This window comes from Pyrus communis, chromosome 9, assembly GCF_041283825.1.
Source record: "Pyrus communis isolate YQ-2024b chromosome 9, ASM4128382v1, whole genome shotgun sequence".
NCBI lineage: Eukaryota > Viridiplantae > Streptophyta > Magnoliopsida > Rosales > Rosaceae > Pyrus > Pyrus communis.
In genome coordinates this window covers 11,352,627-11,369,134 of record NC_142573.1, presented here as the reverse complement: position 1 = coordinate 11,369,134, position 16,508 = coordinate 11,352,627, and the positions used below count along the sequence as shown (strand labels likewise).

At 37.4% G+C, this 16,508-nt stretch overlaps 1 protein-coding gene across 1 annotated transcript; it reads right to left on the bottom strand.

Moving 5' to 3' along the window:
* Nucleotides 1–13,557: 13,557 nt before the first annotated feature.
* On the bottom strand, nucleotides 13,558–15,574 carry LOC137739868 (GDSL lipase-like). The gene is made up of 5 exons (XM_068479597.2): nucleotides 15,180–15,574; nucleotides 14,937–15,058; nucleotides 14,428–14,640; nucleotides 14,013–14,268; nucleotides 13,558–13,896 (listed from the first exon to the last, which is right to left on the bottom strand). Exons 1-5 carry the CDS (start codon nucleotides 15,439–15,441, stop codon nucleotides 13,685–13,687), a joined length of 1,065 nt encoding a protein of 354 aa, XP_068335698.2. The 5' UTR covers nucleotides 15,442–15,574; the 3' UTR covers nucleotides 13,558–13,684.
* Nucleotides 15,575–16,508: the final 934 nt, after the last annotated feature.

Genomic DNA, 16,508 nt, shown 5'->3' with positions numbered 1-16,508 from the left:
CAACAACGATGCTTATATGTGCAAAATGTTCTCATCTACTATAAGGGGACTGGCCAAGAGATAATATTTAGAGGTGCCAGCCAGATTCATCAACTGTTTTGAAACTTTGGCTGAGATATTCACAAACACCTACTCAGTGTACAGTGACATTTGCGTAGATGGTCCCTCAGTATAAAGATGAAAGTTTGAGGACCTACCTAAAGTGCTTCCGAGCAGAGCTGGTAGAAGTGGAAAAACTAGATGATAATTTGGCTACCAAGGTGTTTAAGAGGTTTGTATGTCTATTCACGTCTTTCTTAGAGGCTAAACAAGAGAAAGTATGACTATGCTACTTTGGCGGACTATTTTGATATTGAAGACAATTTAATGGATTGGGACAAAAGTAGGAGAACAGCAGCCAAACCATGTTACTCTAAGAAAACCGACTATAGTTATTGGTTAGTGACCTAAGACTAAAAATTGTTCTAGTTGGCAATTTTTATTTGGGTTTAATAGTATGCTTTTATTTTTATTTTATTTTTAACAATTTTAGTGTTCTTTGTGCTTGTTGTTTGGACATGTAAATGGAAACATACAACCTTCAAGGAGTGCATCCTGGAATATATCTAGAGGCTCCTCACACTAACAAGAGTCAAAATATGAACATAAGGCCAACTTTGGCCAATCTATGCGCCACATTTTGGTGGATCTACCAATGACATATTTGAGATATAATGAAGCCTTGTAGCCCAATTTTGATATCATCGGCAACTAAGTCCAGCGTGGATGAGCCACCACGCATGTTGCCAATAGCTTGAACTGTAAAGAAAGAAGTCTGTATTATTTCTTTCTTAATGTGTAAGGAATACAACTCAGTATATATATATATATATATATATATATATATTTCTCTAATTAAGCTTAGTTACTAATTGTACTTAATTAAATCTCTAACACAGAGATTAGTTACAAAACTGTTACAACTATAAAAGACAGCTGTACGGAGGGGAACCTAGAGAAAGCTTGGACTGAAGATACTTGAACCATGCCTTGGATAACGACTTTATATGAATATCTGCAATCTGGTTTTCAATGTTAACATACAAAACTTTAATTAAATCTGCAAGAACAAGCTCCTGGATATAGTAATAATCAACCTCAACATGCTTGGTACGCCCATCGAACACATGATTTGAAACTAAATATATGGCAGAAACATTGTCACACCATAATGTAGGAGTATGAAGAAGAGGAAAATTGATATCTTTGAAAATCTTACAGATCCATGTGATTTTTACAGCAATGAGAACAAAAGATCGATACTCAGCTTCGGTTGAAGACCTTGCAACAGTGGGCTTCTTTTTAGTACTCCAACTTATAAGATTGGGACCCAAGTAAACATAATAACTAGAGGTAGATCTTTTATCAATAACATACACAGCCCAATCAGCATCCGAGAAAGCTGTAAGTTACATATAACCATTTTTAAACCAGAGTCATTGATCAGCTGAACCTTTGAGAAACTGAAAAATACGTTTAATTGCCTAAAAGTGAGTATCTCAAGGACAGTGAAGAAATTGGCAAACTTGGTTCACAACAAAAGAAAGATATAGCCTTGTCCATGTTAAGTATTAAATAGCACCAACATGGACCTGTACTTATTTGGATCAGACAACAAAGCTCTAATGTGATCCAATTTAGCAGTGCCAAGAGGAGTGGCACAAGGTTTACATCCTTCCATTTTTGTCTTAACTAGAAGATCCATGGCATATTTGCCTTGTGACAAGAAGATACCTTCAAAGGATCGATGTACTTCAAGACCAAGGAAATAGTGGAGAGGCCCTAGATCTTTGACAAGAAATAAAGAATTGAGCTTGTGAATAAAAGCTTGACAATGAAAGGCATTTGGACCGGTGACTAGGATGTCATCAAGGCACACTAATACTATCATAAGGGAAGGAAATGTATGCACAAATAAAGAGCAATCTGATTAAGAATTAGCAAAACCAAGAAAGAGTAAGGTATGACCAAGTTTGTCATACCAAGCCCGAGGGGCTTGCTTTAAGCCATAAAGAGATCGATTGAGTTGGTAATATCTCTGAAGTTTGGTCAGTTGAGGAGATTGAGGGCATAGCTACTAGACTGGTATTTGCTACTGCGATTTGGATCCCTTCTCCATCGAAAGAAATGGTATGATATTATCGTGGATACACCACATTAAAGATCCTGCAGCCCCCTATTCTTGCCGTGAAAGTGAGGAGAGCTTAGAAGCAGCATAGCCTCGAACCAGGATTTTGTTGCATAAACACCTATTCTTTCAGTGATCCATGAAGAAACACATTGCTAATATCCAATTGATTTAAGAACCTATCATTTTGGTCAACAAGAGTTAATAAGATGCGATTGGTCACTGGTTTGGCAACAGGACTGAAGGTTTCTTTAAAATCAATACCTTTTTGTTGATGAAACCTTTTTGCCACAAGGTGAGCCTTGTATCTGTCAATTGTACCATCGGGTTTTTGTTTAATCCGAAACACCCATTTACAGCCTACAATGTTTTGATGTGTAAAATATGGTACTAAGGTCCAAGTACCTGTGTTTTTTAGAGCTTGAAATTCTTTTAACATTGGTTGATTTTAATGAGCATGCTTGTATGTTTGCAAATAAGTGGTAGGCACAAAAGTATCAATATCAATGGGATGCTTTGTTGCAGAGAGAGCTTTTGGTTTAAATATACCTGCTTTGGACCTTGTAATCATAAGATGAAAATTAGTAGGAATAGGTGGTTGAATTTGAGATGAGAGTCTTGATTATAAAGGTAATAAGTGACTGAGTTATGAAAATGATGACTACGATGGTACTTGTTGAAATGATGATTGCTGAGATGTTGCAGGGGATAAAGATGCTACTAGCTGTGATGAAGACACTATTGAAGATGCTGGAGTACACTGAAAGGTTGGAAATGGAAGAATAAATGCTGAAGTAGATGCAAACACTATGTACTATGGCAGTGATGAGAAGTGAAGCTTCTGTTCATCGTGAAAAGGAAAATGCACTTCATTGAACAGAACATGCCTTGAAATATACAGTCTCTGAGATTGAAGATGTAAATAGCGATATCCTTTGTGCTGAAGGCTATAACTAAGAAAGACATAATGCTTGCTTTTACCATCTAGTTTTGATGAACATATGGTTTAAGCCAAGGGTAGTAGCAGTTGCATCCAAACACCTTTAATTTGGAATAATCTGGAGGTTTCCTGAACAGAAGTTCCCAGGGAGATTTGTCCAGTCTAGAAATTGGTAATATGTTGATGAGATAAAGAACAATTGAAAAGGCTTCAACCCAGAACTTATGAGGAACCCAAAAAGAAACCAAAAGAGTCCTTGCAATCTCTGTAAGATGCATGTGTTTCCTTTCAACACATCCATTTAGTTTTGGAATGTGAGGATAACTATATTGATGAGAGATTCCATTACTTGAAAGAAAAGAATTTAACATAGAACTAGTGAACTCACCCCTTGAATCTGATCTCAAGACTTTTATTTTATTTCCAATCATGTTTTCTACATAGGCTTTGAAGGATACAAATATAGAGAAAACCTCAGACTTAGCTTTCATAGGAAATAACCAGGTGTATTTAGTAAACTCATCCACAATTAGCAATTAGAACTTGTAAGCACTGACAGAAGTGACTGGAGATGGACCCTAAACATCACAATGTATCAACTCTAAACTAGTAGAAAAAGAGCTAGTACTAGAGGCAAAATACAACTTATGATTTTTACCTATGGCACAATCTGTGTAAAAGAAAGATACAAGCTTATCACCACTGTGATCAAGACTATGCTTATTTAATATTGTCCTAAACATAGCAGAGGAAGAAAAAGCGAGCCTTTTATGCCATGTCTTTAAGGATGCTTTAGTGCTAATAAGACCAGAATGTGAAGAAGGAACATTGGAGAGACCTTGAAAGGGATAAAATCCTTCTCTAATTGGCCCTCGAAAAAGTATCCTCCCCGAAGAATGATACTTGATTTCAAAACCATTAGAACCAAGGGTCAAAGAACAATAGTTATCTTTCAAGAATTGATAGGCAGAGAGTGAATTGAATTTCATATGTGCAATATGAAGAATATTACTCAATCTGAAACAAGCATGTGGTGTTGAAACTGTAGAATTACCAATGTGATGGATAGCCATACCTTGTCCATCACCAACATACACATTTTCTTTGCCAAAGTATGGATATGAAGATTGAATGGCAGATATGCCATTAGTAATATGGGATGCAGCACCCAAGTCCATCAAACAAGTGGGAGAAGATTGCTTAGAACTGGTGTGAGCACACATAGCAGCTAACTTTGCAGGAGGAATTTTTCTAGCAAAAGCATGATTCATTCGCTCATAACAATCAATAGCTTCATGATCAAAAGAGTTACAAATTTGGTAGGGAGTTCTTCCACCAAAATTGTTACGATTTCCACCAAAATTATTGCGATTTCTAGAATTATTTCTATAGTTTCCATGAGTTCCACCACAATTGTGAGAATTACCACAAGAATTATTGAAGTTCTTATGACAATTACCATAATTGTTGCGTTGAAAGGATCCTCGACCACAATTATTTTTGTGAAACTTTGGTGAAGCATTGTAGGGTGACTGGTGAGCAACATAAGCTTGAGGAAATTGTAATAAGAAGGAGAGGGGGTTAAGACTGCACAGCAAAGGCCTGAAAAGGCTTAGAAGCGGAAAAGGCCACACCTTTATTCTTGCTATTCATGAAAACTTCATTGTTTATCAACAATCCATGAAGTTTATCCAGTGTTATGGTAGAGATCCTGAACATGATAGAGTCAATGAAAAACTTATACTCATCAGGTAATCCATTTAGAGTAACAGCAATCATATCATGATCAGAGACAGGAGCTCCAGCAGCCATTAATGAATCAGCAATGCCTTTAATTCTCTGCAAATAATCCGAGATAGAAAGATGGCCTTTGTGCACATAATGGAGACGAGAATAGAGCTGATGAATGTGAGTTGTAGAAATGCCACCAAATCGATGCTCAAGATTTAACTAGAGATCTCGAGATGATGTGATACAACGGTGAACGGAATAATGTCCTTAGAGAGAGTTGAATTTAACCAGATCAGTATATTTAGATCTTTTTCATACCAAATCTTGAAAGCAGGGTTCGGAATTCCAATAATTTGACCAGATTCATCAAGAACATAAGGCGGTGGGCAAACTTACGAGCCATCAACAATGTCGGTAAGTTTGTATCGTTGGAAAATCAGAGCGAAGAGAGCTTTCCAGATGAGGTAATTGTCATGCTTGAGCTTCGTAGGAACCATACAATTGATATTCTGAATAGTTATGCAAGAAATTGACGAGATCGGAGAATTTGAAGAATTAGGGTTCATCGCTGCAAAATTGGGATAAGAAATTGCATGATTAGAGTTAACAACTTTAGGTTGCATAAGAGACGAAGTCGAAGACGCCATAACCAAAGATCAAAGGTTGGAGAAGTGAGGATCGCAGAAGCAAAGATCGAAAAAGGAATCGCAAGAAAAGAAGGATATAGAGGCAGTGAAGCAGAAAGGCGGTGATACCATGTAAAGAAAAAAGTTTGTATTATTTCTTTCTTAACGTGTAAGGAATACAACTTAGTATATATACATTTCTCTAATTAAGCTTAGTAACTAATTGTACTTAATTAAATCTCTAACACAGAGATTAGTTACAAAATTGTTACAACTGTAAAAGGCAACTGTACAAGTTGTTAGCTATAAGTTATCCCTTTATGAACCACTTGGAGGGCATCACTCTCAAGCACAACCTAAGCCCATTGTTATTCTAGAACCAACTGGACCCTCGCCCTAGCAACTCAAATTATACCATATCGGGACCTATCACATAAGATACTTTTGTGAACAAAACCTCCAGCATAGCTACCAGGTTCGTTATGAAATACCACACCAGTACTCCCAATTTCAGTGGCTGCACAGAAAGCTCCATCAACAGGAGAAAGTTGCTTTTCTTTTTTAGCTGGTCTGTTTTAGTATTTTCCTGTTTACTCAATAATCGCTTCGTAAAGAATGGACCTTAGCTAACTTTCAAAACGTTGAAACCATTATTCCAACTAGATTTTATTACCTAAAACAAATGACTCATGAATTAATGTCAAAAGGAATCTCAACTTGTCCAAATACGCACACTAACGATTACTAGTCCAAATAAAATAGCTATTGGACATTATAATGCCCTGTGACATTTGGTGTTCCACTCCATATTAGCTATGATAATTGAAGGTTTAACCTTTTAGTTGAATGAAGACTATCAAACCACATATAATCTCCAGGGTTGCTACACAGTTCATATGTTTTTGTTCCATTTTCTCCATCGCTATTTGATCCCCGATGTGCTCCAGTACCATAACAGGCATCCGTGCTATTATAGAAGCCTTTCACAATAATGAAAAAAAATATAGCAATGGCAATCTATATATGTTTATGCCTAGGATAAATCATTCCAATATGTATATTGTAACGGTCAGAGCCAATTGATAGGCGATGCACCATATTTTAAAGGATTGTTCACCCTGACACCAATTGCATCATAATATTCAAATATTAAAAGTTTGAATCTTGGTTTCTGGCTTTCCAAAGTTTGAGGAGATTAGCTAGAGCTGAGAGTCCTTCAACACATCTACCATAAGCTTGAGGCAGTGACAGAGCTAGAATTTTTAAATAAGGGGGTTATGATTCGACCAACAAAACTCCATTGGACCATTTCATTGAGCACTAGGTAAGTGCTAGGAACATATCAATTCTTGCCAACATCTGCTGAAGGCTTATGTCAATATATGTCAATAACTACAGTGATATGTTGAGGTTTGTCAAGGGTGGCTACAGGAAACTATAAAGTAATGTTGAAGACTACTAGGGCTTGTCATCTGAGGCATTTCATCGAGCATTTAATGCATTTAATAGAGTCACAAGCAAGGAAAGAGAAAAAAAAAAGGCATGGATGGTTAAAAAAAAGAGAAGAAGAATAAGTAGGAGGAGGTTGTAATTTAATTTGCTCTAGCTGTTTATAGGATCAAATACAATATAAATACAAATATCATAGGGTTTTTGAAGATGTTGGGGTCATAGACAACCAATGACCTCATGTAGGCTCCCCCGCTGGCTTGAGGGTAATCTTACTTTTCTAAAGATACAGCCTAGAGGTCTTACATTTTGAAATTGTTGAAATACAATTTGTTCCACATCGGACAGAGGGAAGGAGAAAGACCCATTTAAATAGAATTACCCCACTCTAACTAACACCGAGGCCTTTTGTGATAAAACCCCACGCCTGAGGATTGGGCAGGTGGTAAAGTGGGGACAATATCAGTGTTGTTGAAATGGGCCCTCAGCCCGATGACCTGAAAAATTCAACATGGTATCAGAGCCAGGGGACGGGCCCGTACTGCCACGTGATTGGGTGGGTCCTTGTTTGGCCTCATGTGATGGGTGAGTCTCGACATGGCTCTACGTAGGCCAAAGATGCCACGTGATTGGGTGGGTCCTCGTTTGGCCCCGCGTGATGGGTAAGCCCCGACTTGGCTCCACATGGTTACTGATGTGTGGATCTCCACGTGTGATCTATAAAATAGGGTCTCACGTGTGGGGGAGTGTTGAAACACAGTTTGTCGCACATCGGATAAAGGGAAGAAGAAAGACCCATTTAAATATAATTACCCCACTTTAACTAACGCCGAGGCTTTTTGTGATAAAACCCTACACCTGAGGATTTGGCAGGTGGTAAAGTGAGGACAGTATTGGTGTTGTTGAAATGGGCCCTCGGCCAGTCGACCTGAAAAATTCAACAGAAGGTGTATTAGTTATGTGACAATGTCAATGAATATGTGTTTTTTTTTACTTTGCCCATCAACTGAAATGGTTTATCAGCAACTATCCAAGCTTTGGTGGAGCCAAAATATGAATGTCATAGGATTTGACATCAATCTCAAATAGTTGTTTGAATTGTGAAGTTTAGCCAAAATGTGGTTTCATAAGCTTCACCTACAAAGCTTCAACCTACAAGCTTCACCAACAAAGCTTCAACCAAAAAGCTTCACCTACAAAGCTTCAACATACAAGCTTCACCTACAAAGCTTCAACATACAAGTTTCACCTACACTTCAACAAAAAGCTTCACCTATAAAGCTTCAACCAAAAAGCTTCACCTACAAAAGGCTTTAACCTAAAGGCTTCACCCACAAAGCTTCACCTGTAAAGCTTTAACAAAAAAAAATCAACACTAAAACATGTAAAAGCTTAGTGAAGTATGCCTTAGTGTATTTAACACAGTACACTGAATGAAATAAAGCTTATTTATTGATATCTCCGATAAATTATAGACACATGAGTCAAAACAAACAAACAGGAGAAAGCCTTCACAAAGGTTGCTCATGTGAAGTCTTAGTACTTGGTAGAACCCCACAAGCAAGAGGCACCAGAGGTTGATTATTTGGAGCCTCAATACTTGGTAAAACTCCAGATGGCGAAGACAATAGGTGCTTTTGGAAAAAAGCCACAAACTTCTGATGGTCATTTTGAATTTGACTTTCGGATTCCTGCAACTGATCAAGCTTTCTCTTCATACTCGTTAAGTAATTATTTGCAAGCATGTGTAACTCTCTATTTTTGTGCTTAAGCCCTTTGATCTCTTGTCTAAGACTTGCCACCTTAGCAATTAATGATTCAACTTGGCGAGTTCGAGCAAGTAGGCGTTGGCCCATATTGGATACAGAGCTCGCACATTGAAAACTGAAAGCTAGAGAGTCTTGAACAGCCAACTCATCAGACCTTTTAGAAAGTATCATGTTATCCTTAGGAGCGAGAGGATTCCTAGCCATCACCGTAGCGGATATGTCATTTTTCATCACAGAGTCCCCAACTGTAAGATGACCATTAGGGGATAAGAAAGATGGGTGCCATATGTTGTCTTAAGGAGACATGTCTGCCTCTTCCACAACATTCAAATCAAAACGACGGTTAGATGGGCAAACCATTTTCAGAAATGATGAAAGATAAGGAGGTTAGACAAATCTCAGAAGTGCAAAAAAGGGGAAATTTCTATAGGTAACAACTTTTTGAGCAAGCTTTGTGAACACAATTGATGCCTCTATAAAAGAAGAGGCAACATGGCCACTTGTTCAAAAATTGAAGAGGCACCGCTATCGGAATTTCAAAAGCCAGATTTTCCTGAATAAAGTTTGTTGGCACTTTTCATACGCAATTTTAGCTTTTCGGATATCACAGGAAATTTTGTCAAAGATCTTTGACAAGTTGAAACACGTGAATTTTGTAGTGCCAACTATACCACCATTGCCAACAAGAGTAAAGGAACATCACCACTACTTGTTATTAAGAAATCCCTATATATGTTGACCTCTATCCTACATGGCAAAGCAGACTTATGAAAATGCCTAATTCTTCCTCCTCTCTGAGAATGCATCTTCAACATGGCCACTTGTTCAAAAATCAAAGAGACACCGCTTTTTGAATTTCAAAAGCCATATTTTCCTGAATAAAGTTTGTTGGCACTTTTCATACGCCATCTCAACTTTTTGGATACCATGGGTAACTTTGTCAAAGATCTCTGACAAAGTTGAAACGCGTTAATTTTGCAATTCCAACTACACCATTGTCACTGACAAGAGTAAAGGAACAACACCACTATTTGCTATTGGGAAATCCCTATATATGTCGACCTCCATCCTCCATAGCAAAGTAGACTTGCGAGAATGCCTAACTCTTCATTCTCTCAGAGAATGCATCTTGAACAAAGCATCTCGAAATGCTCTATTTTCTTCTTTTCCGAGAATACCTCTTCAACCAAGTGACTCAAAATGCTCAACTCGTTTCATATCAAGCTTTTTCCCTATCTTTTCCTTTGCCTTTGCTTTTACCTACAAGACAAGGAGAAAGAAAGCAAACAGTTAGAACTTGCAATCAAACTTCCAATCTGGAACTGATTGGCTGGAACCTTTGCATGGTTGCTTACCTTGCATTACTCTCGAGTACTCATCTTCAACTGTTGTTAGGTCTCGAATTTCCTCAGCAAATACCTCAGAACAGTTGATATGATATAGGCTCTTTAGATTGAAGCTGCCAAGCATGGATGAGTCGCTGAGAAGTGATGTTTTGGAAGATCATTCACCATGTGAAACTGTTCGTGGTCCGTTTCATTCAAGACCAAACCTTGATGGCTCTTCAAAAAACCTTTCAGCCTAGTTCAAGACCAAGCTTGTGGAAAGTCAACAATAAGTAAGACACCTCTTTTGGCAATTCTCCTCGCTCCAAGACTTGGAGGGACTCCCATTATATGGTTTATACCGTACTTCACCAATCTTGAAGCTATAGATAAGGCAAGTGAAAATGATACATCATCTTAGGGGGAAAATTAGAGAACATACCACTTCTACTTAAGGGACAGATAAGGCAAGGGAAAATGATTGGAGTGGTAGCTAGCATCGACGTCACAGCTTGCTCGTACACTTATATGCTACTACATTTCGGTTGTTAGAAGTTTCGTGATTATTATTGACTTAGATTTCTCCTTCACTCGGAAACTTAGGAGAGCATTGTTTGTACCATACTTGACCAATCTCGAAACTACCAAGCACCAGTCAACGTCATACCGTGAAGGATCCACTGAGGGGTTCATGCTGAGGCACCCCTGCCGAAGCACAAGAGTTTCCCTCCAACCAGAAGTCCAATCACAACGCGACACATGTCAACGTCAGAGGCCAATCACAACGCGACATATGTCAAAATCAGAGGCCAATCATAGCATGACACATGTCAACGTTAGAATAAAGCTAAAGACTCTCCTCAATTATAAAAGGAGACCATTCTCCTACTATGAATCTCGAATGTCATACTTGTACAAAACTACTCATTAGAACTTATTTATCAGACGCATTCTTAAACCTATATATTTGGGTAAACCCTTCACTATTAATGAGAACTCCTTTACTCCGTGGACATAGCCAAACTTAGGGTGAACCATGTTCATCTTGTGTTTACTTCCCTATCTTTATCTTTTTACATATTATCCTCACTAGGTGACCGAAGCAACCAAGTGAAAGTCACAAACCCTTGACACTTTACGTTGTTCCGAAGTCTTCATTGATTTTGTGCATCAACAAAAGTAGACTTGCATGAATCTATTAAAGTGTTGTTCTATCTTCCATGAATATGTGTTTTGGTTGATGAGATTGGAATTAAACCATAAACAATAATATGTTTAAGTTGCATGAATGAGCACTTAGTATATGTGTGTGCATTTTTTTGTTAATTGAAATCATTTGGATGCTTCGATTGATTATTTATTAATCTTTATGAAGACAATCTAACTTAACAAAATAAAGAGTTACTCTTTAAATTTAAAAAGGGGAGAGAAAATAACAAAAGCAAAATATTAACAAACTATTAAAACTCACATTCTCTCTCCCAAGAGGTGCGTTGGTTTTTTTGTGAGGTTAATTTGTTAAAATTAGGGCTGGTTTGGTATGGGATACCAAATTGAAAATGGCATAAAGAATTTCGAATCAATCATTTTAGGGATGGGAATCCGACAACAGATCCGGAATCGAAATTCCAATATTCCCAAATTTCAGGAATCTTGAATTTTTTTTTGGAATTTCAGGATTTCTCAGAACTAGACCTGCATCAAAATCCAAATCATCTAGATTGAAACAAAAATCATTTGAACTTGCATTATAACGCCAAATTAAAATCAGAGACAGAGTGACTGTGAATCGATGAAGATTGAAGGAAAAGAGAGAGAGAGACAGAGACAGACAGACAGAGTGAATGGATAGTTAGACCCGCATCCTCCTCCTAACCTGAGCCCCCAATTTGAAACCCCCACATATAGTGAATCATTGGACAGAATCGTAGACAGTCTTAAAAAGAGAGAAACGGGAAAGAGAGTGTGTATGTGCGTTGGTTGTGTGATTGTGTGTGATGGAGGAAGGGTGGAGATTCAAAGATGATGTGGTTATGAGGGGGATGAAGTCGTGAGGTGTGGTGGGGGTCGGAGTGGAGATAGTTCATTGGAGTGAGATTGTGAGAGGGTGAACGATATGGGATTGAGATTTTTTCAGTTTGGTTTGGGATTTTAGGGAAAAGTTTCCAGCCCTAGTAAAATAACGAGGGTTGTTGAAAATAATAAGTTAAATTGGGGAAATAAAACAATTCGTCTCTTGCTGAAAGCACAACAGAACGCAAACTCCCATTGTTGTCGACTCTTACTTTTAGGTGAGGGTCAGTGGCAAACCTCCCCTCCCACCCTCTCCTTACCAACCCCAACTGCTTCTCCCTCTCTGTTATCCTCTACTACTCGACTTGGGAGTGCTTTGGAGTTGGGTGGTGTAAAGGTGTTATTAGGACTATTATTTAGTAGGATCATAGTAGCGGTTTTTTTTTTTTTTTTTTTTTTGCATTGGTGATTCGTTCACCCCCTTTCTGGTTCATCTAGTCATTTTGATGGGGGCGCATCTGTTGGTTTGTGGGTTCATCTAGTCTTTTTGATGGGTGTGCATCTGTTTGGTGAAGCCAACAATCTTCTAGATCTAGGTTTTACTTGTAGTGGTACTTTTGGGCCTTTTTATTGTATTTTTGGAGTACATCGATATTTTTACACTAAGGGAAGGGGGAGTTTGGCTAAGTTATACAATAGGCAGCCTAATTTGGTAACGAATTCGTCATCCATGAGATTCGAACCTAAGACCTCTCACTTCCAAGTGAAAAGGAATACTACTAGATCATAGTACTAAGTGGCCTTTTTATTGTATTTAAATTGTTGTAGTTTTTCTTGTATCTGGTTGCTTTGGACTGCTTTTTTGGGATTTTTTTTTAATTTTTTTATCTTGTACTAGCCTTTTTAATTAATGAAATTTATTTATTTTGAAAGTTAAATAGCTAGATAAAAGAATTCTTTGACACTATTCACTAGCTAAACCAACTAAATTTTATCACTTAGTACTACGGTATAATGGTATTTATTTTCACTTCGAAGTGAGATGTCTTAGGTTGAGTTCTCACCAAAGGTGAATTTGAATCGCATTATTGCTAGCCATCGTGTGACTTAGCCCACTCCCCTAACTCCTTAGTGTAGATAATATTTTTTGTTCAAAAAAAAAAAAAAAAAAAAAAAGGAAAAAAGAACCAGCTAAGTTTTAAAATAAATCTTGGAGATGCTGATGGCTGGTCTATTGTGTTAGCAAAGAAAAATTAGTTTCAGATAGGGCTTTTGGGATTTTAAGGAATAAACAAAGAAGATATTGTATGGCCAGAGTCAAAGAAGACATATTCAGTAACATTGTGACATAAACCACAATCTATGACCCTTCCCTTCACAGCTCAAAATTCCTCGATATGGAGCGTTGTCACTCCCTTCCGTCAATGTTAGTATTCAGTTTTCAAACTAATACCAAATAATGTTGCTGATAAGTTTACAAACTATATCGCACCTCTCTAGATTTCACTTAAAGAAAAGAATGAAAGAAACAAGAATATTTGATAAAAGCAAAACACACTCTGATTTATTTGAATGAAGAGTTACAACTCTTATTGGCTGAACCAAGTCAGCTATTGATTAGAATTTATTCTCCCCTTCTTTTGGTATCAAGCCATGTATTATGTCTAAACTTCAAATAGCTCCTTCAAGTTATGCCTCCACCATAACTTGGATAGTTTCCTGTAAACCTTTTCGGTTGGATGGAAAGAGTCGAAAAATACGTATTCAGCAACATTGTCACACAACTGATACTTAGTCACTCCTCTCTTCCCTCCACAAGAATCAATTGCTCCGTATGGACCAGAGCCACAACATGCCGTCTTTCCTTCACCGAAGCCTTTACAACAAAATAATAACAAAATTGGAAAGGACATAACTTATTAGCTTATGAAAACAAAAAACAAATAAGAGAAACTAAAGCTAAAAGAAGGTACAGTAGGTAGCTATATATACCATATTTTGATGGACGATTTATAATTTGTTTTAGGTATGTATGGAGATCAATGGTTGAGTATTTGAATCCTTCGAGCTCTCTCTTCAGCTTTAGGAGCAGTTTTCCAAGTGCTTTATTGTGTAGTTTCACTAGTGGTATAACTTCTTCCGCTGAGGGGCTTGTGTCCCCTGGTTTATGTACTCTCAGGCTCGGTATTTCATTGAGGGGCGGCAAGGTTGAAAATCCAAATTTCCTTCCTCCTTTCTTGTATATTTCCTGATAAAATGTATACGAAGTCATTCATCCAAATATTTTTCTGAATTCATAATCAATAAAAAAGGGCACGAGCTGTCGCAAATTATCGGAAAAAGAAGAAACCAAGCATAGAAAAAAATCATGTGTTACGTATGTGTGTTAAAGAAGGCAAAATGTTACTTTGATCCAAATTGTCAGGTTGCCAATAACCAAGCCAACATATTCTTCATTGCTAAAATTGGATGCTAATGGCGAAATATAGTCATTGGCTCCAATGCTAATTATGTAAACAGCTTTGGAGAGCACTGTGTAGGCTTCTGCATCACCTTGTTTGTGCCGCAACAGCTTCTCCACCATCCTGAATTGACTTATTTGAGTTTTAAGGTCTATCACCTGGAAAGAATAAGGAAAACAAAATTAAGTCATGCCAAATGGATAAATGTCCGCCCGAATTTCTCTCGCACGCGGAAAATCAATGATCGAAAGCTGCAACTGTAGCAAAAAACTCTCAGTGGATAGGCGCTGTGCTCTCAGAGAGTGCAAGACCCTTCGGCTTCAGGACTGAGGGTGGACGCTTTGTGTCCCATCATTCTACTCCTATTAGCTATTATCGCCTAATTCTCTATTTCATTGGAAAACCGAAAGCTCCCAATAATAATGGAAAACATGTTATAAGGTAGAGCACATACAAGTCCCTGATGACTTTCAACTAGAGCACCAGCTCCGCCAGAAGCAAAGTTCACCCCATTAGTATAGTTGTTCAACCCAGGTTGTAAATATGCTGGTATAATTGGTAACTTGGCATACTGAGCTGCAACATCAATGCAAATGTACTAAATATGCTGGTGTAATTGTTAGCAGGAAAGGTGTTTGAAGGGGTATTGAAAAAGTTAAACAACAAAAATTATTGACAGCATGATTAAGATTCTTACCAAGAAAATCTGGGATTAAACGTCCGTCGCAAAATCTGCCAGTTGGATACTTGAAGAAGGTCTCACCATATGGGAACCAATTGGCCTGGAAATCAGTGGTGGTGTTTATGTAGTTATTATTTCCAGGATCATAAAATGAATCACCAAAGATGAATAGGGCTGCATGCTTTTTCTGAAGCACAGAATGGCCATAGCAGCTGCACTGAATAACTAGGCAAGTACAGAAAGCCAGGATAGAAATTCTTAACCTCAAAGATGCCATTGAAGAATATGTGTTGCTGTTTTACTTTGAATTATTATCAATTTAATAGAAAATCATTGAAAGGGATCAAATCTTTAGCAAGTGGAAATAATCCCTGAGACAAGCAGACAAGGAAAGTTGATTGAATAATAACAAGATGACAGAACTAAGAACAGAAGATTTGACAATTATACAGATTTAGAAATTTTTGGCTTCATTTTGTAATGGATAAGACGTTTTCATATTTTTTCATGTCTTGTCCACATTCGTCAAAATTATGACAATATAATTAGGGCCGTCTTTGAGATTTCGGGGCCCTGTGCGAAATTCATAAAAGGAGCCATTCATTTAAGACATCTTAAAAAAAATTGAATAACGTATTGATGCTAAAAAACAATATCGAAATAAACTTTAAAACTAACTATCTGTTTCTTAATATTATTAAATGTAAAGAAAGCTACACAATAACCATAGTACTAATAACTACCAATAAGTTCAATCTAAAGAAACCAAATAAACAAAACTTAAAAAAGTCTACAACCGAAGCTTCACTTAAAGATGGCTCTTCCTGCATTCTTTGCTGCAAAATCATTAATTAAACCTTCATAATCAATTTTGTCTAAAAAATCAGTTTCAATCTATATCAAAGCAAGTCCATTTAACCTTTCCTGCAACATGGTTGACCGCAAGTATGATTTTAATAACTTTAACTTTGAGAAACTCCTTTTTGCAGATGCAACGATAACAGGTACAATCAACAAAATTCTGTATGCAATGCTTGTAGTCGAGAAACAATGCATCCTCTTTGATAGGAGCATATTTATGCGCCTTAGTTTGCTTGTTTTCTTGCATTTATGTTGCTAGTACTTAGTAATTTTAGTACTTTAAGCTATTTTCGTGTGTTTGTAGGTCCAAAGGGCTAAAGGAGCAAGAAAGTGCATTTTGGTGCATTTTGGAGTAGTTTGGGGCATTAAATGGATTGCATATGCTTAAAGCCAAGTAGATGGACGAAATTGAAGACCAAAAGAGGCTAGGAATAAATAAAGAGATGAAGAAATGAAAATGAAGAACAAAGAGTTCACATTCAT

Excerpts from the sequence above, each read along its gene's own strand:
- LOC137739868 (XM_068479597.2), bottom strand. The coding sequence starts at position 15,441 with ATGGCATCTTTGAGGTTAAGAATTTCTATCCTGGCTTTCTGTACTTGC. Across the intron at positions 15,059-15,179 it reads TTTAATCCCAGATTTTCTTG|CTCAGTATGCCAAGTTACCA; the intron begins GTAAGAATCTTA and ends TTGATGTTGCAG. Across the intron at positions 14,641-14,936 it reads TTGAAAGTCATCAGGGACTT|GTGATAGACCTTAAAACTCA; the intron begins GTATGTGCTCTA and ends TATTCTTTCCAG.